Below are 25,656 nucleotides of genomic sequence, written 5' to 3' on the forward strand. Positions count from 1 at the left end.
AGATCTGTAAAGGCATATTAATCCGCTTGCACATTGCTATAAAGAACTACCCCAGACCGAGTAATTTGTTCTTATTTTTATTTTTTTATACTGAGACGGAGTCTTGCTCTGTTGCCCAGGCTGAAGTGTGGTGGCGTGATCTCGGCTCACTGCAATCTCCGCCTGCTGGGTTCAAGCAATTCTCTTGCCTCAGCCTCCCGAGTAGCTGGAATTACAGGTACCCACCACCACACCCGGCTAATTTTTGTATTTTTAGTAGAGATGGGGTTTCACCGTGTTGGGCAGGCTGGTCTCAAACTCCCAACCTCAAGTGATCCACCCACCTCAGCCTCCCAAAGTGCTGGGATTACAGGTGTGAGCCACCACGTCCAACTTTATAAAGAAAACAGGTTTAATTGACTCACAGTTCCACAGGCTGTACAGGAAGCACTACTGGGGAGGCCTCAGGAAACTTACAGTCATGGTTGAAAGTGAAGGGGAAGTGAACACGTCTTTCATGGCTGGAGGAGGAGGAAAAGATAGCGGGGGGAGATGCCACACACTTTTAAACAACCAGATATCATCCAGGCACAGTGGCCTGTAATCCCAGCACTTTGGGAGGCCAAGGTGAGTGGATCATCTGAGGTCAGGGGTTCAAGACCAGCCTGGCCAACATGGCAAAACCGCATCTCTACTAAAAATATAAAAATGAGTTGGGTGTGTTGGCACATGCCTGTAATCCCAGCTAATCGAGAGACTGAAGCAGGATAATCACTTGAACCAGGAGGTGGAGGTTGCATAGAACCAAGATCGCGCCACTGCACTGCAGCCTGGGCAACAGTGAGACTCCATCTCAAAACAAACCAGGTATCATGAGAACTCATTATCACAAGAACAGCAAGGGAGAAATCCGCCCCCATAATCCAGTCACCTGCCACCAGGCTCCTCCTCCATCACTGGGGATTACAGTTCAACATGAGATTTGGGTGGGGACACAAATCCAAACCATATTGAAAAGGTAATGTAGATCCTAGAAAAAAATGCAAGCAGAAACAGTATTTAAAAAATCTGAAAAGAATAATTGCAGGTAGGGAGTAACCCTACCATTTATTAAAACCTCCTGTAAAGTTGCAGTAATTAAAGCAGTGTGTTGTCACCTGAATAATCAAGTTAGTGTATAAGATTATACTCCACAAATAGGGGAATATATTATGTAATAAAGGTAGCATTCAAATTAGACAACTAGGTAGCCATCTGAGAATACGTTTGTAATTAAAGCTCATACTTTACATGAGAATACTTTTTAGATGATCAACTTTTGGGGTTTTCCTTGAAACAGGATCTCACTTTGTCGCTTGGGCTGGAGTTTAGTGGCATCATCATGGCTCACTGCAGCTTCGACCTCCTGGGCTCAAGCAGTCCTCCCACCTCAGCCTCCTAAGTAACTCAGACTACAGGTACATGACACTGTGCCCAGCTAATTGTATTTTTTGGAGAGGTAGAGTCTCACTCACCATGTTGCTCAGGCTGGTCTGGAACTCGTGGGCTCAAGCAGTTCTGCCTTGGCCTCCCAAAGTGTTGGAATTACAAGCGTGAACCACCATACCCAGCCTAGATGATCAGATATTTAAACATAAGAAATGAAGCCATAAAAATTCCCAAACATGTCATGAATTTGTTTTTAAAATAATCCTAGTGTGGGGAAGGCCTAACTGTAACATACACTCCAAAAGAAATAGAAGATTTGTATGAATTTGACAGCATTAAAAATTCTCTAACTGGGTGTGATGGCACACGCCTATAGTCCCAGCTGACATGGGAGGATTGCTTGAGCCCCGGAGGCAGAGGTTGCAGTGAGCTAAGATCGAGGATCGAGCCACTGCCCTCCATTCTGGGCAAGAGAGCAAGACCCTGTCTCAAAAAACAAAACAAAAAAATTCTCCAGCCAGGCTCGGTGACTCACACCTGTCATCCCAGCACTTTGGGAGGCCAAAGAGAGAGGATTGCTTGAGCCTAGGAGTTTGAGACCAGCCTTGGAAAGACGGCAGGACCCTGTCTCTATGAAAAATTTTAAAATTACCTGAGCACAGGGTTGTGCATCTGAAGTCCCAGCTACCTGGGAGGCTGAGGTGAGAGGATCCCTTGAACCCAGGAGTTACAAGCTATAGTGATGTATGATCATGCCACTGCACTCTAGCTTAGGTGACAAAGCAGGACTCCATCTCTAAAAAACAAAAGGCTCCATGGCAAAAATTTGACAAATGATAAATTGAAAGTAAATACACGGATATTTTATCACAGTTGATCCATGCATATATAAATTCATACAAATGAATATAAAAGTATATTCATACAAGCAATTAAAAAAAAAAAAGACTAACAACCCAGTGGACAAATGGGCAAAGGATAGGAGCAGATAGTTGTCACAAAAAATTAGATATAAATATACATATAGCCAGGCGCAGTGGCTCACGCCTGTAATCCCAGCACTTTGGGAGGCAAAGGCAGGAGGATCACAAGGTCAGGAGTTCGAATTCAGCCTAACCAACATGGTGAAACCCTGTCTCTACTAAAAATACGAAAAATTAGCCAGGCATGGTGGTGCATGCCTGTAGTCCCAGCTACTCGGGAGGCTGAGGCAGGAGAATCGCTTGAACCCAGGAGGCAGAGGTTGCAGTGAGCCAAGATCGCACCATTGCACTCCAGCCTGGGCAACAGAGCAAGACTCCATCTTAAAATACACACACACACACACACACACACACACACAAAGATATTTAACCTCATTCAGTATAAAAGAGTAGAAAATTAAAGCATACAGATAAAATTTTTTAGTCATCAGATTGTCAAAAATCTGATTACTGCGTTATCAAGCACATTTGGAAAATACACACACTCATACTTTGCTCATGAAAATGTCAACATTGGTAGATACATGTTGGTCTTGTTTTTTTAGTTTTTGTTTTTGTTTTTGTTTTTTTAAGAAATGGGGTCTCACCGTGTTTCCCAGACTGGTCTCAAACTCCTGGCCTTGAGCCATCTTCCTGCTTCAACTTCTCTGGAGTAGCTGAGATTACTGCCAGGAGGTACTGCACTGGGCTGGTAGATACATTTTGCTTAAAAGGTTTCCTTTACTCTTGTATGTGCAAAATGGTTTGTGTACAAGGTTATTCATTGCATCATTATACTAGCAAAAGATTGTTAACCTAAAGCTTATCAGTTGTACACAGGTTAAATACATTCTGATACATACATGGAATACTGTACACATGCAAAAAAGAATGAGCAAGCCATCCGGACAACAGTAGCTTCCTTCAGGAGGGAAGTGTTGGTGGCTTTAGAACAGGAATATATTTTGAACTTTTGAAGATTTTTTTTTTTTTTTTTTTTTTTTGGTAATTCTCAGCTCATTTTGACTTTCTAACCTTCTTTATAATTCATTTCTTGATTATATCCATCGTTGCTTGTTTGCTTCCGAGTTTGTTTTTTTTGTTTTGTTTTGTTTTTTTGTTTTTGTTTTTTCAAATTCAACTCTAAGATTCAGGTGAGAGGCAAGCACTGCTGAAAATGTAAGCTTATTAGTCTCTTTGAACCAATTTGCTGGACAGTATGGAATTTTTGTTCTTCACAGTATATAGATTCGATTAGTTTATTCTTTTCATTGTTATTTGGAGGAAAACTAGAGGAGGTTAAACTGTAACCCATTAATTTTGAGGATTCTCCCCTTTCTCTCTCTTTACCCCTCTCTCCTTCTTTCTTTTTCCTGTCCTATTAACCCATCTTGCTTCTTTCTCTCTCTTCGTTTCTCCTTCTCGCTCTCTCCTTCATATGTATAGGATGCACTTGCAGCCTTGGAAACTCCAGGATGTCCCAGCCAACAGAAAAGGAAACTGAGTACACCGCTCTCAGAAGTTATTGTCAAAAACTTGCAACTCGCTTTGGCAAATAGCTCTCGAAATGCTGTCGCTCTTTCTGCCAGCCCTCAACTGAAAGAGGCCCAGTCAGAGAAGGTAGGATTAGTTCTCTTATTAAAAGGAAGTTTTAGATAACATTTCAGACAATAATGACTGATCTGTTTCTTTTATTTTCCATGGACAGGAAGAAGCCCCAAAGCCACTTCACAGAGTAGTGATATGTGTTAGTAAAAAACTCAGTAAGAAGCAAAGTGAACTAAATGGGATTGCAGCCTCTCTAGGAGCAGATTACAGGTAGTTGGCACATCTTTCTGTTTCATGGTGATATGACTGAAATTTATAAGGAAACCTAAAGCTATTGTGAGCATATACAAGGAAACGTTTATTTTGTTGTTTCATGCATCTTTATCTACAAAATCTCTCCAGCTGATTTTTAATTTACCACATCTGTTGAAAATAGCCTGTCACATATCGGTTCACTCATATATATATAATGTATATTTTTTAGGGTATGCACAACAAACATTGGAGAACCTATTTTGTGCCACTATTCGAGAAACTTGGAATACATGAATGATCAGTATAGCTTAAAAGAATCCCTGTGTTCAAGGAGTTTAGAGTCTATTAATAGTAATACATCTGGATGTGAGATTAAGTTTATTTTTACTAGGATTTTTCAGATTGGAGCTCTCTGGGAGTAGTACTAAGTACTCTGGCAGCCCTCCTTTATTAAGATAGTCTTTTTTGAGCATGTTTTAATTATCTTTTTTTTAAGATTTTGGAAACTTAGATTATCAGATTTTTCTTCAGTCAACCTGACAGCCTAACCAGAAGACAGATTTCTAGCACAAATGGCATCAGTATCCAGAATTGAGAATCTCTTCCCTATTTCAGCCAGTCCTGAGTTGACTGTATTCCCCCACTCTCTGTAATGCTTACTTTGTTGATAACTTGTGTTCAGCCATTCATAGATAGCATAAGAATTTGTTTAACAAATGATGAACCATTTCAGGAATATGATTAGTTTCATCTTCCTCTTTGGTAACTCTTATTTCAGTTTGTTTTCTGTTTGATAAAGAAATTAGGGCAGGAAAATATAGAAGTAAAATTAATCTGTAATAGATATAAGCATCTTAGTGTTTGGTACATCCATTTGAAATAGTGCAGCTCTTCTACAGTATATTTGTATTACCTACTATGAATTATTATGTAATGTTATCTATTATTATCTAATTACCTATTATGTTACCTATTGCCAGTTGCTGAGCATTATCTCATTTCATTCTCATAGTAGCCCCACAAGGGATGTGTGTATATTTTTTTCCCTCAAAATTGAATGTTTCCTTGTATATTCTGTTTTGATGTAGACATAAGACTTTCAAGGGAACATATAGGATGTATGTTTTTATACGATTTAAAATGCCAGTCCTCTCAGTATAAAAAATACAATTTATTACTGAAATTCCTAAACAGAATTGAACCAGTGCATTGCATTAAAGTTTATATTAAATCTTTTCCTGAAATGGATTGGTAATTGGTAATTGATAAAAGGGAAGAGCCTTTTAATATGCAGAAGTTATGATATTTATGTATTCATAGAGTAAGCAGTTTTCAAGTGAAGTTGTTCCAAATGTTCCCTTTCTTGATCTAGGACCAGACTGTCCCAAAGAGATCATCCAATACTGTCTTCTGCCTTCAGTTAAACGTGTAGGCCAGATCTTTGCAACACATCAGATACAGCATCTTCATTTTATTACAAATATTTGTGTAACATACCCTCTATTAAAATGAAATTTATAAATATAACCGACCTACTTTTATAATTTAAAAAAGCGGCAGGCAGTACAGCACTCCATGATGCATAGGAGAAATAGAAGTTGCATAATATAGAAAAGATACATGTTCAGTTATATAATGCCTAAGGCTGACTATATTAGAAAATGATGGAGTATTAATACGTTTGTATACCTATGTAAAGTCACCACAAATCCAACAGTCCCAAGGCTGAGACCAATCTGGGGGCTCAGATATCATGAGTAGCAGTGGTCTTCCATGAGTTTATACAGTAGTCACCTTTTTGGAATGTTAGCATATATTAAAACTGAAAAAAAAAAGTGTTTATATGTCAAACAGGTTCTAGGCTCATCTAATTATAAACCACTTTTTTTACATACGTGAATTTGTCGGGACATTAGAATATCATGCAAGATGAGATAATTATATGCATGACTGTTCCCCAGAATGTCCAGCATCCTGTACCTTACCCACTGCATGCTAGTAGCACCCTCCAACATACAAACACACATTGTAACAACCAAAATCACCCTCACAAATGTCCAGAATAACCTCTGAAGTAACACTTTTGCTGAAACCACTGATGTAGACCAAGGGTGGATGGGCTGGTTCATCTGTTTTTGTAAGTGAAGTTTTATTGGAATACAGCAATGCCTTTTCACTTACAAATTGCCTATGGCTGCTTTCACATACAAGACAAAAGTTGAGCTGTTGCAGAAGAGATTGTTTGGCCTGCAAAGTCTAAAATATTTACCATCTGGCCTTTTAAGAACAAGTTTGCCAAACCCTGATGTAAACCATCTACAACCACTGACAGTCTGTTCTTGAATGGCCTCTGAAGACTGAAACTCATGGTTTCCATATTGTCATAGTAGAGTTGAATAGTGAACCAAATTGATTCAGGCAGAGATACTCCTCTGTTTTTCTGAATTATCTTGATAATCTACCACTACAGCAGAAAGGGAGACAGTTATTCGGAGGACTGACAAATTAGGTAAGGTGTATTTTTACTGTTATGTTTGAGGATACATGGTCAGTAGGAAATAGAGATTTTTATAATATAATTTAGGAGGCAATAGTACCTCTTACTTCTTATTCTTAATTTTTTTTTTTTTTTTTTTTTTTTTTGAGAGGGAGTTTCGCTCTTGTTGCCCAGGCTGGTGTGCAATGACATAATCTCGACTCACCACAACCTCTATCTCCCGGGTTCAAGCCATTCTCCTGCCTCAGCCTCCCAAGTAGCTGGTATTACACCATGTGCCACCACATCTGATTAATTTTGTACTTTTAGAAGAGATGGGGTTTCTCCATGTTAGTCAGACTGGTCTCAAACTCCCAAACTCAGGTGATCTGCCCGCCTTGGCCTCCCAAAGTGCTGAGATTACAGGCATGAGCCACCGCGCCCAGCTTCTTAATTCATTTGTCTATTTAAAAAGTTCAGAGATACTCCTTACTTAGAAAATGGAAAACATTAAGTGTCCCTAAGGATAAAATTCTCTTTATTTTGGTGATTGTATTTGGAAATACAATTTTTACCTACCCTTTGGTTTTTACTTGATCTTTCCCAGGTCAAGAGAATATTGAATAGGGGCCAAGTGCGGTGGCTCGTGCCTGTAATCCCAGCACTTTGGGAGGCCAAGGCGGGTGGATCACTTGAAGTTGGGAGTTCAAGACCAGCCTGCCCAACGTGGTGAAACCCCGTCTCTACTAAAAATATAAAAATTACCAGGCGTGGTTGCACATGCCTGTAATCCCAGCTGCCTAGGAGGCTGAGACAGGAGAATTGCTTGAACCCATGAGATGGAGATTGCAGTGAGCCAAGATCGTGCCACTGCATTCCAGCCTGGGTGACAGAGCAAGACTGTCTCAAAGAAGAAAGAGAGAGAATATTGAATAGGAAGAATTGGGAGATCATAGCATAATATAATAGTTAAGAGCATGACTTCTGAAGTCAAACTTATCTCTGTCATTTACTCATTGAATATCCTTCAACAGGGGACTGAACCATGTCCCTTAGTATTTTATCTGTAAGATAAATGTAATAATACCAGTGTTAGGATTGTTGTGAGGAGTGGATGAGATAATCATGTATAAAATATATATAGTCTGTTTTGGGGCATACAATGAATAGTGACTGCCAACAACTGGAGGGCAAGTTGGATGCTTTGCAGTTTATCAATTTGAAATACCTTTATGGTTACTGTAAAAGTGATACTCTTTATAAAAGAAAATTGAAACAATTCAGAAAAGCATAAAGAAGAAAGTAATATTTTAAAGAATATTCTTCTAAACCTCTCTCTGCATTTATGTACCACAGATATATTCATAAAATTTGTCCAAAACGATAGAGCCTATCTTCATTTTTTTAACTGTTTTTTTCTTGAGGTAGGGTCTTGCTGTGTTGCCCGGGCTGAAGTGCAGTGTCTGTTCACAGGTGTGATCATAGCACACTACAGCCTCAAACTCCTGGCCTCAAGTGATCCTCCTGCCTCAGCCTCCTGAGTAGCTGGGACTATAGGCATGTATCACTTGGCTTGAGCCTGTCATTTTAATGGTCTTGTTTAGTCTGAAAGTTTTGGGAAGGTCAGGATATTCTGTTCATAGTAAATAAGGATCATCTTCAACTAATGTGGATGTTTCTCTTGGTTATTTGTTTTTTTGTATTGGTTATTTCAGGTGGAGTTTTGATGAAACAGTGACTCATTTCATCTATCAAGGGCGGCCAAATGACACTAATCGGGAGTATAAATCTGTAAAAGAAAGAGGAGTACACATTGTTTCAGAGCACTGGCTTTTAGATGTAAGCAGTGCTTTTTTCCCCTCTTTGTTAATTGAAAATGTATACAAACGTTATCTCAGAGCACTAACTCAGAGATTTCACTCTCGGTGGAACTAGAAGCCAGTTTAATAATCTTGGTAAACTGTACACATTTCAGTTCTTTGGCATCAAAAACTTAAGATCTTTAGTCCTTAAATACTCAACAAATCTTTAATTGATACTCTTTCTAATTCTCCAGTTCCTTTTACTAATTAAAAATGTGATATGAATGGAAAGTTTATAATTATTTGGGGAAAATTTAACATATCAATAGAGTTTAGATCTGTGTTTCTTTTTTTTCTGGGTATTCTCTGGAGGGTAATTGATACCTTTGCAAAAGCACAGGAATGGTTTCAGATTTTACACTTCAATGGATACAACATTTTAAAAGTGAGGACAATTTGTCATTTGTATGATGCACATTTTTCAGTGTAAACTACTTTTCAAACTAATTTTGTGAACTTTTTGCCATCTGACAGTATAATGTATTATTGCTTGTCCTTATCCTACTTAACATCATCTATTCATTAAGATTTTGTCAGTCCTGTCTTAAAGCACACCATTGTATTGCAGTGTGCCCAAGAGTATAAACATCTTCCTGAATCTCTTTATCCACATACTTACAATCCCAAAATGAGCTTGGATATCAGTGCAGTGCAAGACGGCCGACTCTGTAATAGTCGACTACTCTCAGCTGTGTCTGCAACAAAGGATGACGAGGTAGGAGATATGGAGGATACATTTACCCCCTCTTAAGCTAAAGGTATAATCATATATTGCTATGAAACCTTATACAGTGGCTTGGTTTGAGAATTTATAATTTTTCTTTTTCAATAGCCAGATCCTTTGATTTTAGAAGAAAATGATGTAGACAATATGGCCACCAATAATAAAGAATCAGCACCATCAAATGGAAATGGAAAGAATGACTCTAAAGGAGGTAAAATATTTATGTTTTAATTAAAAATTTTTTTTTGACACAGGGTCTCAATTTTTTGTGGAAATGGGGTCTTGTTGTCTTGCCCACACTGGTCTGAAACTCCTGGGCTCGAAGGATCCTCCTGCCTTGTGAGCCACTGTACCCAGCTGTAAAATATGTTTAAATTACTAAATTTCTTTTACAAATGTATGTCTTCCTTTCATACAGAATGCTTCCTTTATATCAGATAGAAAAATAAAATTATTTTCTATGTTGCTAAATACAAGCAAAGCATATATTAGAGGATTGATTTGCAGTCCCATGCTGATCATTAAGTGATAATTTGCAAAGTTTTATGTAGTTTAAGTGTAAAGCTTAGGAAATTTATGAAACTAGAGTTTTATGGAGTTAGTGTGATACAGCCCTTGTCCATTAAAGGTAGGTGAAGTTGGTGATTTTTTAAAAATCTGGTCTTTGGTCCAGTTCTTTTGAGTGATTTTCAAAAACTTTTCTTATATGCACGGTATATTTTAACATATCCACATGGTTTTAAAGATACAAAAAGACATATGAAGAGTTTCTTCCACCCTTATTCTCCAGCCCCCCAGTGTTATTAGTTCCTTATGTATCCTTCTAGAGCTATTTTATGCATATATAGCAATAAATATGTTTTTCCCCCATTTAAAAAAAAAAACTGCCACACATAAATGGTGGACTACTATACTTGCTATTTCATACGCTGATCTTTTTGTTACCTTGGATAGTGTTTTATATCAGTAGATAACTAGGAGCTTCTTTACTCTTTTTCTTTCTTTCTTTTCTTCCTTCCTTCCCTCCCTTTCCTTCTCTTCCTTCCTTCCCTCCCTTTCTTTCTTGTCCCCTTTCCTCCCCTTTCCCTCTTCCCTTCCTTTCCCTTTCCTTCTTTCTTCCCTTTTCTTTCTTATTGGGCAACTGTATTGTATTATATTCATTATGAATGGTCCCACTTTGTTTAGGCATCCATTCTTAATAGGTATTTGGGTTATTTCTACTTTCTTGCTTTTATAAATAGTACTGCACTGAATAACCTTATATATGGATGTCTTTTTAATAGATTAATATGTTCTGTTTTCCTTACTCATTCTAACCTACCAAACCTTTCCCTATGACTTACCTATTTGGTTAGTCTCACTCTGTTCATTCCAAAAGTATTTATTTAATACTTCAGAGTTTAGGCTTTAAAGAAACCAAAGGTAAATACAGTTGTCTTGTCCCTTGGTATCCATGTGGTATTGGTTCTGAGGACTTACCTCAGGTACCAAAATCCACAGATGTTTAAGTCTCTTATGTATAAAATGACAGGATTTGAATTTAACCAATGCCCATCCTCCTGTATACTTTAAATCATCTCTAGATTACTTATAATACCTAATACGCTATAAACGTTTTGTAAATAGTTGTTATATTTTATTTTTTTACTGGTACTTTTAATTGTGATATTTTTCATTTTTATGTCTTTAAAGTATTTCTGATCCATACTTGGTTGAATCCATGCATGCAGAACTGGCGGATGTGGAGGGCTGGCTATATTTTGTGGTCTGTGTTTTCAAGAGCCTTTAGGGAGTCTAGGCACAGTGGCTCACACCTGTAATCTCAGATCTTTGGGAGGCCAAGGCAAGAGGATTGCTTGACGCTAGGAGTTCCAGACAAGCCTGGGCAACATAGTGAGACCTTGTCTCTACAAAAAATTTAAAAATTAGCCAGGCTTGGTGGTGTACACCTGTAGTGCCAGCTACTCAGGAAGCTGAGGCTGGAGGATCACTTGAGCCCAGGAGTTAGAGGTTATAATGAGCTATAACCATACCACTGCAGTCCAGCCTGGGCCACAGAGCAAGACCCTGTCTCTAAAAAATTAAAAGAATCTTTGGGAAAAATCAGACACATGCACAAATGACTGTAATGCATCTCAGAGTGTAGTGTATACCATGAGAGTTAGAAGCAGGCAGGGAGCTTTACAGAGGGATAATCACTACAGCTCTTGATGAAATGTCTTTGAAGGGGGACAGGCACAGTGGCTTACGCTGTAATCCTGTACTTTGGGAGGCTGAGGTGGGCAGATCACCTGAGTTCTGGAGTTCAAGACCAGCCTAGCCCATGTGGCGAAACCCCATCTCTACTAAGAAATACAAAAATTAGCCAGGCATAGTGGCAGGCACCTGTAATCTCAGCTACTTAAGAGGCTGAGGCAGGGAGAATTGCATGAACCTGGGTGGTGGAGGTTGCAGCGAGCCGAGATCGCGCCACTGTCCAGCCTGGGCGACAGTGCGAGACTGTCACCAAAAAAAAAAAAAAAAGTCTTTGAAGGGCTTCCTAGTTATTTCATATACAGTGCTTGTGGTAAGGGCTGCTTTTTATGTTCTACAGTATTCATAGTCTTAGTACATTACTATAGCCTGTAGTTAGTATTCAGTAAATGTTAAGTCAATAAGTTTGTGTTCAACCAGGTCTAAACAAAATAGTTAATGTAAGATATGGTCAGAAAGAGAAACTTACCTTGAATGGTGTATTTGTGTTTGTTTCAAGTTCTGACACAGACCTTAGAGATGAGAGAGAACTTTCAGAAGCAGTTACAGGAGATAATGTCTGCAACATCAATAGCGAAACCCCAAGGGCAGAGGACCTCCCTTTCAAGAAGTGGTTGTAACAGTGCATCTTCAACCCCTGACAGCACTCGCTCTGCTCGCAGTGGACGAAGTAGAGTCCTAGAGGCACTGAGGTGTGTACCTGTCACTGATGGCAGAAAAACTAGATGACTTGAGAGAAAGGATTTATGCACCTGCTGCTGACTCAATTCCATGAGCTTGGCCTAATTTAGTTTAGTTTTGTTTTTTTCCCCAATATGCAGTAAAAGCAGAAATGTAAAATATCAAGACTAGTGAAGGGGTTATACGCCTAGGCCTTATTTAGCCCAAACAATAAATATTATATTCCAGTATTATCTGTTGCTTTTGGCTCTCTGCTGACTAGATTTTTCGTTCTAGCTTGTCCTTCCGTCCCTTGCTCCCAGCAGTTCTAGACTTCTTACTCGGAGGTGGCAGCAGACATGGAGGTTTGCCTTACAGCAGCACCTGCTTCACAGTGAGGCATGATTGATACTTTTTATTATCTCTGTTGAGAAAGAAATGATTTTAAGATCTAATTTGCCTCAATGGATTCAGTAGGCAGTTCTCTCTGTCTACTGATGCACTAATATTGAATAGTATTTGTATTAAACAATAAGTACGTATATTTTTTTTCAGTCTTTTTCTAATGCAGTATATAAAATTTTAAAGTTATTTTTGTTGGAATTTTGCATACATTTTGTATTTTGCTTGTAAAATTTATCTTCTAGAAAAGGTGATTACAGTTTTTAGTGTGATGTGACTTAAGCTCAGTTGCATAACTTCATCTTTTTCGTGATAGAAGAAAAAATCTGTAATTGTGTGATAAGAATTATGGAACTTGTATTTTCAATTGACTAATTGAATTAAGTATAAGATAAACTAGCATTTATCTAACTGTGTATTAAATGAGGCAGTTCATTATCTCAGTACTGAGTAAAGTAGCTTTTTAATATGCTTCAGATCAAGTTTTATCATTATAGAGAACCTAAATCCTGTACCAAATCAGAGTAAATAAATATACTCTGAGAACAAAAGACTATATTCTTTATTTTTGAAGCAAAGGAAGTCTATTTTTTTGCGGGGGGGTCCTTTGGTAAACTGTTTTATGGGATTTGGTGTTTTTTTTTTTTTTTTTTTTTTGAGACAGAGTTTCACTCTTGTTGCCCAGGCTGGAGTGCAGTGGGGTTTTCTCGGCTCATGGCAACTTCTGCCTCCCGGGTCCTGGTTCAAGCAGTTCTCCTGCCTCAGCCTCCTAAGTAGCTGGGATTACAGGCATGTGCCACCATGCCCGGCTAATTTTTGTAGTTTTAGTAGAGACGGGGTTTCACCATGTTGGCCAGGCTGGTCTTGAACTCCTGACCTCGTGATCCGCCCGCCTCGGCCTCCCAAAGTGCTAGGATTACAGACGTGAGCCACAGCACCCGGCCTGTGGTTTTTTTTTTTTTTCTTTTTTTTTTTTTTTCTTCTCCACAGTATAAGTTTTATGGTAAATTATTTTTACTAAGAATGATTGAGTGAATATAAAGAAAATTACAGGACTTCTATTTATTGTCATGTGGAATCATTACGATCGCACCATAAAATGCACTTCCCTGTAATTCAGCATATTGCTGTTCTGCCATAGACTCTGGAAAGTGGTTACCAGTAGCCAAAAGGCTCTTCTGATAAGGCAGCCTTTATAGCCAGCCTCCCTCGTAATCATGGTGCTTATAATTTCAAGTAATTAAAAAATACAACTACTGTTAAGTAAAGTAACCATAGTGTTTGAAACATTGTATAATTCAGGAAAATCACATTTTTAAGTGTACCAATTACTTTTGTATTTTTAAAAAATTTCTTGACAGTGTTGAATTTCTCCTTTGAAGTTTTAGTTCTGTAGACATTGAGTCAAAATGTGTTCCTAGCTAAAACAGATAACTTTTCTGGAAGAAACCTTAAACCTTCTTTTAAAAAAAAATGTCCCTAGGTTCATTTATGTAATATTTTTAATGCTTACTGTGTGCTAGATGGTGGCATATAAAGGTGAGCCACAACTTTTATGGGCTAACTTATGGATTTAATGAGTTTGGATTTGTTATTGCTGTTTATTTAAAACTGTCACTTTTATTCCTTAGGCAGTCTCGTCAAACAGTACCTGATGTCAACACAGAGCCTTCCCAAAATGAACAGATCATTTGGGATGACCCTACAGCAAGGGAGGAGAGAGCAAAGCTTGCCAGCAATTTGCAGTGGCCTAGTTGTCCCACACAATACTCTGAGCTTCAGGTTGACATTCAAAACTTAGAGGACTCTCCTTTTCAAAAGCCTTTGCGTGATTCAGAAATTGCTAAACAGGGTAACAAGAAAGAAATCTTTGCATTTATTTGTATTAAGTACATGTTGACCTCTTAAAAATAAACAGATGAGCATGTTGTTGTTCTCTGAACTGAATGTGCAAACAAAAAAAAGCTTAGTAGATGTTTCTAGTTTTGGTTTAAACTTGAGTCAGAAAAATAATTTGTAAATTGAGGTACTTCATCAGTAAATTGAAAAACATTTTCATAAATTTGGAAATTTAGAATTGGGCATTTTTTTGTAGACATGATGTTTACCATTGTTCTTTCATTCTAGGCCTTTTTGAATTTGTGGAGTTAATGCTTGGTTTTTCTCCCTGTCATCTTATTTTCATTTAAGTCTTCTGAATTCTGCCTAGTGTATACCTACATTTGTTCTTTGGATTGTATGAGTTTCTTTCTGAATTCTCCTATTTTTTTCTTGAGCTTTACCTTGAAAACAAAATTTTCTTATCTCTCATCTTTTTTCTTCCTTTTCTTCTTTTTCACATCGCATGATTACCTCCCTACATTAGATATATAGATTTATCTCTGCTTCTGCTTTTCTCCAAGTGTAGAATTGCTCTCATTTTACAAATTTGGGTTACACTTAACCATGAAAACTTGATATTTAAGGAAAATGTTGGGAGAAGCCCACAGATAACACACTTGCTCCCTTTAATGCTAATTAATGGCATTTTTTTCTTTATTATTATTATTATTATATTGCCACACGCAGATGGGATGCATTATTTATAAGTTCTGGAGATAGAGTGCTTTTTTGCATGTACTTTTTACATTCCAGAGTTTGTGTTTAACTTCATCTTGGCTAAGACAGATGAGAATATTTCCTAGAATTTGTTTTTAGTCTTATTTGGATCCTGTCACACTGCAGCATTTTATTGTCCTCAGCTGTCTGTGATCCTGGAGACATACGTGTGACTGAAGCTCCCAAACACCCGATCTCTGAAGAACTGGAAACTCCCATAAAAGACAGCCACCTGATCCCTACGCCTCAAGCCCCCAGTATTGCCTTTCCGCTTGCCAACCCCCCTGTGGCTCCACACCCTAGAGAAAAGGTTTGTTGATCCTTGATATGGTGATACAGCTTTTGCATATTGCTGTTAGGCTGTATTAGAAATTTGTTGATATCAATATCAAGGCTTCATCAAATGTTGAAAACTTTTTTGCATTGTATTATTATTTGTATATTTCATAACTTAGAAGACTGAGTAAAATACCACTGTAAAAGAACTGTATATCTGATCATTTTTAATGTTAATTTTTTCTAAAATAAAACTTTCATTCCAGATTATAACAATAGAGGAGACTCATGAAGAATTAAAAAAGCAGTACATATTTCAGTTATCATCTCTGAATCCTCAAGAACGTATTGACTATTGTCATCTGATTGAGAAACTAGGTACCAGTATTTTACTTAAATCAAAAATGTCCCATATAATAACCATATTTGGAAGTCAAATGTAGTCAATATTAATATCATTTGTAAAGTCTAGAAGTAGAGGAAAAGAACATGGGTGACTTGTCTAAGGCTATACATTGAGTCAGCATTAGAACTTTGATTTTAAAAAGTGCTAAAGTCAGTAGGTCATGGGATTTAAAATTAAAATGGAATCTAGCAGTTGAGGTTTAAGAATCTTCTGTGCTGTTTGACTATTTGTTCACTAATGAAGCTTCAGAGACTTACTATATAAATAAAACCACATTTTAATGAACTTGAAAGGTTAATGATATCTAGAGAGGAGCTCCCTCTTGTTTTGTTTTGTTTTTTTTCCAGTTAGAAACAGTGTGGAGGCCGGGCATGGTGGCTCATGCCTGTAATCTCAGCACTTTGGGAGGCCGAGGTGGGCAGATCACCTGGGATCAGGCGTTCAAGACTAGGCTGGCCAACATGGTGAAACCTCATCTCTACTAAAAATACAAAAAATTAGCCAGACGTAGTGGCACGTGCCTGTGATCCTAGCTACTCAGGAGGTTGAGGCAAGAGAATCGCTTGAACCTGGGAGGCGGAGGTTGCAGTGAGCCGAGATCGCACCACTGTACTCAAGGCTGGGCGACAAAGCAAGACTCTGTCTTAAAAAAAAAAAAGAAAGAAAAAAGAAAGAAATTCAGTGTGGAAAAGAGCTCCTCCTTATGTAATATTATTCTTATTCCACTGGTTGTCAGGCTCTCCACCTGACATCATTCTAGAAGCAGCATAGTAAAAGAGCAATCTGGTATGCTAGAGCAGCACTGTGCAGTAGAAACAGAATGTGAGCCACATGTGTCATTTAAAATTGTCTAGTAGCTGCATTTTAAAAACTGAAAAGAGGCTGGGTGCATTGGCTCACACCTGTAATCCCAGACTTTGGGAGGCTGAGGTAGGAGGATTGCTTGAGCCTAGCAGTTCAAGACCAGCCTGGGCAACATAGTGAGACCCCATCTCAAAAATAAAAAGTAAAAAGAAACAAGTGAAATGAACTTTAAACATATATTTATCATTCAATATGTCATCAGATGAAATATCAGTGAGTTTTTTTTATATAAAGTAAAAATCTAGTATGTATTTTACTTACAGCACATCTCAATTTGGACTAACTTTGCTTCAGGTGTTTGATAGCCATGTCTAATGGCTACTCTGTTGAACAAAGCAGCTCTATAGAGTTAGGAAAAGTATAGTAAGAGAAGTTAACCTGGCAGCTCAGCATGGAAAGAGAAAACATTAAGAAATATTGGTGGGTTTTTTTGTTTTTGTTTTTGTTTTTGAGACAGAGTCTTGCTCTGTCTCCCAGGCTGGAGTGCCATGGCACAATCTCAGCTCACTGCAACCTCCTCCTCCCGGGCTCAAGTGATTCTCCTGCCTCAGCCTCCCAAGTAACTGGGATTACAGGTGTGCGCGCCCCCATACCTGACTAATTTTTTGTATTTTTAGTAGAGACAGGGTTTCACAATGTTGGCCAGGCTGGTCTCGAACTCCTGACCTCAGGTGATCCACCTACCTTGGCCTCCCAAGGTGCTGGGGTTACAGGCATGAGCCACTGCGCCTGGCCAAAGTAATGGTTCTTAATAGTGGCCCTTCATCATTGGGAAAAGATTAAATGTTATTTAATGCTGTCTTTTTAAGAATGTGGAGAATTGTGATATGCTTTTTTTTTTAAACATTTATGTCAGATATGGTTGTATACTTGGAAAAACTTTCTTCTTAGAAACTTTACTCATAAAACACTTTGTTTCCCAGTTCCCTGATAGCTTAGATGAGGTTATAAGTCAGAATTGCTAAGCTTTACCCAGAACTCATGAAAGTGAAAGGCTTCAAGTGTCTGTCTCCTATAGATTTTTCCATCTCTGCAAACTTTGGGCAAGAGTGATGGCAATTAGCAGAGAATTGATGTAGAAGAGAGCAGGGAGCAGAGGCAGATGAGTACAGATTATGCTGGAATTTGGAGTCTTGTAACTCTAGAGGTTTTCTGATATTAGAATGCAAACAGACATTATAATGGATATCATGCCCAATCCTTCATTTTATAAATGAAGCAACTGTGGCCAACTGATATATATGTAAATCAGTCTATTATGTTGTCTGGGTCACAGAATAAGTTTGTTATATAGAATTGGAAATTGATGTTTATTATATTAATATGGAATTCCACCTTCTTTTTATCACTCTTGTGATCCTGGATAAGTTACTCTGTACTGGTTTTCGTGTGCATAAATGCAGATAATAGTAACCTTCCTTCATATGGTTGTGAGAATTAAATGAGTTAGTAGCGCGGAGCACTTTTAATAGTTCCTGGCATAAAGCAAATGCTCAAAAAGTGTTGCTGCTATTATTAGAGTCATCTTAAATCATGAGTTTGAATGTTTTGTTAAAATCTTAGAAGGTCCTTGATATGGCCAGGTGTGGTGGCTCACACCTGTATTCCCAGCACTTTGGGAGGCTGAGGTGGGCGGATCACGAGGTCAGGAGTTCAAGACCAGCCTGGCCAACATTGTGAAACCCATCTCTACTAAAAATACAAAAATTAGCTGGGTGTGGTGGCAGGCGCCTGTAATTCCAGCTACTTGGGAGGCTGAGGCAGAGAATTGCTTGAACCTGGGACGCGGAGGTTGCAGTGAAGGGAGATCGAGCCACTGCACTCCAGCCTGGGTGACAGAGTGAGACTCCGTCTCAAAAAAAAAAGGAGAAAAAGTCCTTGATATAACTAACTGCCCAACCAGTAGTCAAGTTAACCTCTAAGCTATAAATCAGCAGCCATGCTTTACATAAGCTTATGTTTACTTATGCCTTCTTCTTTCCTCAAAGTCAGGCTTCATACATTTATATATGAGAAGAGGTTCAGTTATTGCTTTTTCCTACTTGCTGCTTCATCTCTTATTTATCTGTGTGTGTTTTCTTCCCAAGCTTCTCTGTTGATAAGCCTACCTTATTTCCATTCACAAAAAATTTCCTCCTGTTTTGAAGTCTGCAGATGCCCGTATTTTACTTCCATCTCTCTGGTTACCCATATTCAGTGCTTGAGAACTGCTTTGGTAATTGAGACTTTAGAGACATAACCAACTACAGTGTGTGGTTCATGTTTATGTTCTGTGTTTCTTTTTGTATCCTAATTACAACAATCCAAGTGAAGACAAACAGGAAAAATTGAACAAGGATTTAGTACTGAGACAGCAAAGAATCTTTGTTAATCCTATTAGATCTGATAATGGCATTATGGCTGTTTAAGAAAATTTCCATATATTCTAGAGATGCATACTGAAATATTTAGGGGTCAGTAACATGGTATCTAGAATTTGTGTTAAAATAGTTAAGCAGGGCTGGGCATGGTCGCTCACGCCTGTAATCCCAGCACTTTGGGAGGCTAAGGCAGGTGGATCATTTGAGGTCAGGAGTTCAAGACCAGCCTGGCAAACATAGTAAAACCCTGTCTTTACTAAAAATACAAAAATTAGCCAGGCCATGGTGGTGTGTGCCTGTAATCCCAGCTACTCGTGAGGCTGAGGCAGGAGAATTGCTTGAGCTGGAGGTTGTGGTCAGCCAAGATCATGCCACTGCACGCCAGTCTGGGTGACAGAGTGAGACCCTGTCTTAAAAAAATAAAAATTAAAACAATAAAATAAAGTAGTTAAGCAAAAAAAGATGGCAAAATTTTGATAATTTTAGAAGATAGGTAGCTAGTGTATGTGTGGGGGGTTTATTTACTTTTTATTTTATTTACTTTTGTATTTAAAATGTTCATAATAAACATTTTAATATATATATGTATATAAAGTAAAGTAATTCTAAGTAAGTCAAGTTTTTTTTGATTTAAATGGTTTGGGGCACTTTATTTATAAATAATTTCTATGCATAGTTGAGATTACGTTTTTCCTAGAAAGAAGTTGGGAATCGATAAAGTACAATCTTTTTTTTCTGCTTAAGGTGGATTGGTGATAGAAAAGCAGTGCTTTGATCCCAGCTGTACACACATTGTTGTGGGACATCCCCTTCGAAATGAGAAGTATTTAGCCTCAGTGGCGGCTGGGAAGTGGGTGCTTCATCGCTCCTACCTTGAAGCATGCAGGACTGCTGGACACTTCGTGCAGGTGTGTATTCAAATTTGTGGGAGTTTGTTTTTCTTTAAAAGCAGGTGTCCGTTGGGTGCAGTGGCTCACGCCTGTAATCCTAGCACTTTGCAAGGCCAAGGCGGGTGGATCACCTGAGGTTAGGAGTTCGAGACCTGCCTGGCCAACATGGTGAAACCCTCTCTACTGAAAATACAAAAATTAGCTGGGCGTAGTGGTGAGTACCTGTAATCCCAGCTACTCGGGAGGCTGAGGCAGGAGAATCACATGAACCCAGGAGGCGGAGGTTGCAGTGAGCCGAGATCATGCCATTGCACTCCAGCCTGGGGGACAGAGTGAGACTCCATCTCAAAAAAAGTAAGTGTTGACTGGCAGTGACTCATGCTACTTTTAGCACTTTGGGAGGCCAAGGCAGGAGGATGGCTTGAACTTAGGAGTTCAAGACCAGCCTGGGCAACATAGCAAGACTCCATCTCTACAAAAAATAAAAACAATTAGCTGGGCGTGGTGGTTCCCACTGAGTCCCAGGCTACCTAGGAGGCTGAATTGGGAGGATTGCTTGAGCCCAGGAGGTCAAATCAAGACCGTGTCTCTAAATAAAGAGCAGACAAATAAATTAATTTTATTTACTTAAGAAAGTAAATCTCAAATTTCATCACATTTGCTGACTGCTTATATAATTGAAATAACCAAATATGGCCAGTTAGAGTATACCAACTTTTTCAGTAACAAAGCCAAACAATGAAACTTCACAGAGTCAGATTCACCTTTAATCATTTTTTTTAATGATTTAATTTGAATGTCAGTGTTGTTTTTAATTGAAATAACATTTTCTTACTCAGAAAGTTTCAAAAGTATCTCATTTTAAGTTTCATCTTTACTACTAGCCTGTTAAACAAATTACTTGAAGAATTTTGCTTTCTAACTGGTCATCACATGTAGGTTCAAAAACCATGTAGTTTTTGAAGCTTCTTATCAGGGTCCATTAGGGATCTCTTCTATAGACAGATAATCAAGTTGTCAGTACATACCTCCTCTGAGACTGTGTCCTTTTATGAAATTAGTCTTACAGCAGGTGAAATTTGTCCATGTGAATATTACCAGTTGCCAAGATATAGCTATCCTTTTGTTTCTTAAAAATATATGTGATATTTTTCTGATTTCTAATTAAAAACCAAATATACTTGACTGTTGTTTGAAACTAATCTACATTTCCTCCATGCAAATAAGACAATATTTACTTAGTACTCTCTGTATTAATAACAATTAAATGGATAGCTTTAACAGTTATTAGACTTTGGGCTCCTTCTGGAGCCCTGTGTGTTGCACAGTGGCTCCCCAGATTGTAGCAACTCAGGTTTATTGGACAAATTCTCTAGGAAGAAGACTATGAATGGGGGAGTAGTTCCATACTTGATGTTTTGACTGGAATCAATGTACAGCAACGAAGACTAGCACTTGCAGCTATGAGATGGAGAAAAAAAATCCAGCAAAGACAAGAATCTGGCATTGTTGAGGTATTAAAATACATAATTATATAGGTAATACGAATAGCATTCAATATTATGACTTTTTTTAAAGAGAACGTGCTTGAGGAAATGATGATTCTACTTATCTTTTTCCCTTGATGTAAGATATATATATATATATTTTTTTTTGATGGCTCTTCTAAAAATAATTTATATATGTAAAATTTGGCCCATATTGCATTTCTTCCAAAGAATCTTTTCAGCATCTAATGTTAGGGGTTCTTGACCTGAGTCCACAGACCCTCTCAAAGAAATTTGTAGATCAAATCTGGGAAGGCCATGTACTTTGCATGGAGATAAAAATACATCCTTATTTTTACTAACCTCTAATAGAAAATTAGCACTTCCTGTCTTTTTTTTTTTTTTTTTAATTAGCCTACATCATGCTTTGAGAAAACTAGCACTTCCTTTAATTAAAGGTCTAGGCAACAAATCACAACACTCTCAACTGTACCTGTAATTTTGCACTAACAGAAATCATGTTTCTGTTTTGCATTATAATTGCAAGCATCTTGAAATACTGTTTGTGTTCACCAATACTTTATATGTTAGCTGTTGGTTTATCAAGAGAAACTATTACTTAGGCCACATGTTCATGTTTCATAGTTCAGGAACACAAGTCAAAGACAAAATTCTATGTATTAATGATTCAGTCCAAAGAAATTCTTTATATTCCAAAATCACTTTGCATTCTGAAACATAATAGGACTCTTCATCTCAAAATCTTTCATGGAATCATAACTTCCCTGCAGAAATCTTCATATCCTTTCTGTTTTAGTTCAGCCACAGCAAAAAGAGAGCTGCAACCCTAGGGATGCAACGAATGCTCCCACAATATGAAATCACAGACACTCGGCCAGAAGGCCACATATCTGAGGTTTCCTCAAAGTACTGGAAGCCATATTAGTTATTGTCTGCTACTTTAAAACTATAGTAGTTATTAGACCCACTACTAGGTCATATGATTTAATGCATTAATATAAAGCACATCTATAATTACATCACAAATTTGTTTTTAGTATTTTGATAACTTTCAATAAAATCGCTTCCTTTTGTAATCCTTTATATTTCAACATTTTCTAAAAATCACCCATAAGGTTTGGGAATTATATCTCAGTACAGCTATTATTTAGGAGTCTAATGACCAGACTGCCAAAGGGATCCATGGTTCACAAAAAGGTTAATTGTATTAGTTCGTTCTCACGCTGCTATGAAGAAACGCCCGAGACTGGGTCATTTATAAAGGAAAGAGGTTTAATTGACTCACAGTTCCACATGGCTACAGAGGCCTCAGGAAACTTACAGTCATGTAAGAAGCAAACACGTCCTTCTTCACATGGTGGCAGGAGAGAGAAGTGCAGAGCAAAGTGGGGAAAAACCCCTTATAAAACCATCAGATCTCCTGAGAACTCACTGTCATGAGAACAGCGTAGGGGAACCACTCCCACCCTCTGATTACCTCCCACGAGGTCCCTCCCCCAAAACTTGGAGATTATAATTCGGATTACAATTCAAGATGAGGTTTTGGGTGGGGATACAGCCAAACCATTATCAGAACCCCTGAGTTAAGTAGCCTTTTATGTTGTATTCTGAGTTCTCTGATATTTCCAAATCCTTATTAGCCATGATTCCCTCTCTTTTAGAGTAATTCTACTGGCTTTTGTTAGTTGTTACTCCCTACCTTAAATATTTTGTGTTTCTAATTTGCAAACATTTTTAAGAGAAGTAAAATGCAGGCTTCATCTAACCTAAGAAGCTGTGCTTTAAGCTCTTCCCTTGATTAATCATAAGAAAAAAAATACCAGAAAAGACTAAACATAAATCAGACTGCTTTGTTTTAATGTTACCTAATCATTAAATGGTTTTTCATTCCTCAAGTATTTCTTGATGGCCTACTATGTGCCAGAGACCATGGATTCACGTTTCAGTGTTCTGACCAGAGATAATTATACTGTGGCAAAAGTAAAGTTTATAAGATTTAATGACAAAACTGAGTCTACAGGCAAAATCATGTCTTATCTGTATTATTTTGTTATTTTCCAAATGATTTCACCACTGATTATATTTTATTTGTAGGGAGCATTTAGTGGGTGGAAGGTTATTTTACATGTGGATCAGTCTCGAGAAGCAGGCTTCAAACGCCTTCTTCAGTCAGGAGGAGCAAAGGTTTGTATCATATTAATTTCCTGACCTTTTTACATAAATAATTATCTAACCAAGATTGCTATGATCAGTTCTGCATTTTCTCTACTTTTTGAAATGGTAATCCTTAAGTACATATTATACAGCTGAACTACTTGGAATACTGGTAGATTGTGATACTACTTGTTTTTTCGTTAGGTGCTACCTGGTCATTCTGTACCTTTATTTAAAGAGGCCACACATCTTTTTTCTGACTTGAATAAACTGAAACCAGATGACTCAGGAGTTAATATAACAGAAGCTGCTGCCCAGAACGTGTACTGCTTGAGAACAGAATACATTGCTGATTATCTCATGCAGGTTTGTGAGAGTCTATCCTTGACGTCATTACCAAAGATATGTTTATATGCATAGAAAAGTAACTACACAACAAAACCTTCAGCTCGTGATTAGTAGAACATTAGTCTCCTGTTATTCTCCTCTATTCAAGCCCTTTCAGTTTTATTCTATTTGTATTTTTTATAATAATGAACACATTATGTAAACATTTAGCTTGGAAGTTAAATATGAGAAGAGTATAAAAATCTAGCTACCTCTAGAAAGGCTTTAAAAATACCCTTTAAAATGTTGGAATATAAAGAAAGCAGAAATTGATTCCAGGAATCCAAGAAGAAACATTTACCCAAAGGTCCTTTAGTTTTCTTGTCTGTTTGCTTTCATGTACTTTAAATACCTATGTTAGTTAGACACTGTGGTAAATGTAAGCATTTACTATATGGTGGGCTTACTACTGTCATATTCAGAATTGGCCTGTGTTGTGTAATTTGAATGGGGTAAGAAAAATCTTCCTGACACCAGAGTGCCTAAAAGGCCATCAGGAGGCCGGGCGCGGTGGCGCAAACCTGTAATCCCAGCACTTTGGGAGGCCGAGACGGGCGGATCACGAGGTCAGGAGATCGAGACCATCCTGGCTAACTAACACGGTGAAACCCCGTCTCTACTAAAAAATACAAAAAACTAGCCGGGCGAGGTGGTGGTGCCTGTAGTCCCAGCTACTCGGGAGGCTGAGGCAGGAGAATGGCGTGAACCCGGGGGGCGGAGCTTGCAGTGAGCCGAGATCGCGCCACTGCACTCCAGCCTGGGCGACAGAGCGAGACTCCGTCTCCAAAAAACAAAAAAAAAAGGCCATCAGGAATCAGCAGGCCTGACACATAATCATAAGGATTAGGTTTCATAATCATCATCTATGAAGGATTTCAAATGGGATGGTGTAGAAATAAGGGGAGGCCAGAACTCAAAGTCAGCTTTGTGATTTTGCTGCTTGTGTTTGCAGATTGCTCAGGATTTAATAGAATGCCTAAAACAGAAATGTGAAGCCATTATACAGCAGAGGGCATACTGATTAGTATCCACTATTTTGTCTAAGGTTTTCACTCAACGTGATGTTTTTGACATTCATTTAAGTTTTGGTGTATACCAGTAGTTCATTCCTTTTTATTGCCGAGTAGTATTTCTTTGTTTGAATATACCATAGTTTATTCATTTTCCTGTTGATGGACCCCTGGGCTGTTTGTCATCTTGGTTATCATTAGTAAAGCAACTAAAAATACACAGGCTTTTTTATGGACATATTTTTTCATTTCTCCTGGGTAAATAGGACAGAATTGCTGTGTAATAGAATAAGTAAATATTTCGTGTTTTTTTGTTTGGTTGGTTGGTTTTTTTTTTTGAGACGGAGTCTCACTCTGTGGCCCAAGCTGGAGTGCGGTGGCGAGATCTCCGCTCACTGCAAGCTCCGCCTTCTGGGTTCACACCATTCTCCTGCCTCAGCCTCCTGGGTAGCTGGGACTACAGGCGCCCGCCACCATGTCCGGCTAATTTTTTGTATTTTTAGTGGAGGTGGGGTTTCACTGTATTAGCCAGGATGGTCTCGATCTCCTGACCTCGTGATCCACCTGCCTTGGCCTCCCAAAGTGCTGGGATTACAGGCGTGAGTCACTGTGCCCGGCCTAATATTTCATTTTTTAAGAAGCTGCCAGGCCTTT

The 25,656-nt window shown here is 38.2% G+C and overlaps 1 protein-coding gene across 2 annotated transcripts in view; it reads left to right on the forward strand.

Moving 5' to 3' along the window:
* TOPBP1 (DNA topoisomerase II binding protein 1) overlaps positions 1-25,656 on the forward strand; it is a 62,444-nt gene that overhangs the window by 29,865 nt on the left and 6,923 nt on the right. Inside the window, exons 15-28 of one of the 2 annotated variants that reach the window (XM_008009092.3) lie at positions 3,816-3,989; positions 4,078-4,187; positions 8,364-8,487; positions 9,079-9,225; positions 9,343-9,445; positions 11,987-12,179; positions 12,445-12,546; positions 14,181-14,401; positions 15,291-15,457; positions 15,690-15,801; positions 19,798-19,961; positions 21,320-21,457; positions 23,546-23,635; positions 23,810-23,971. In XM_008009092.3, coding sequence (XP_008007283.3) covers positions 3,816-3,989; positions 4,078-4,187; positions 8,364-8,487; positions 9,079-9,225; positions 9,343-9,445; positions 11,987-12,179; positions 12,445-12,546; positions 14,181-14,401; positions 15,291-15,457; positions 15,690-15,801; positions 19,798-19,961; positions 21,320-21,457; positions 23,546-23,635; positions 23,810-23,971 — 2,007 coding nt within the window. The remainder of the gene's footprint in view (positions 1-3,815; positions 3,990-4,077; positions 4,188-8,363; positions 8,488-9,078; positions 9,226-9,342; positions 9,446-11,986; positions 12,180-12,444; positions 12,547-14,180; positions 14,402-15,290; positions 15,458-15,689; positions 15,802-19,797; positions 19,962-21,319; positions 21,458-23,545; positions 23,636-23,809; positions 23,972-25,656) is intronic. The other variant, XM_008009094.3, reaches the window with a different exon arrangement.

This window comes from Chlorocebus sabaeus, chromosome 15 (genome assembly GCF_047675955.1).
Source record: "Chlorocebus sabaeus isolate Y175 chromosome 15, mChlSab1.0.hap1, whole genome shotgun sequence".
NCBI classification, from domain to species: Eukaryota; Metazoa; Chordata; class Mammalia; order Primates; family Cercopithecidae; genus Chlorocebus; species Chlorocebus sabaeus.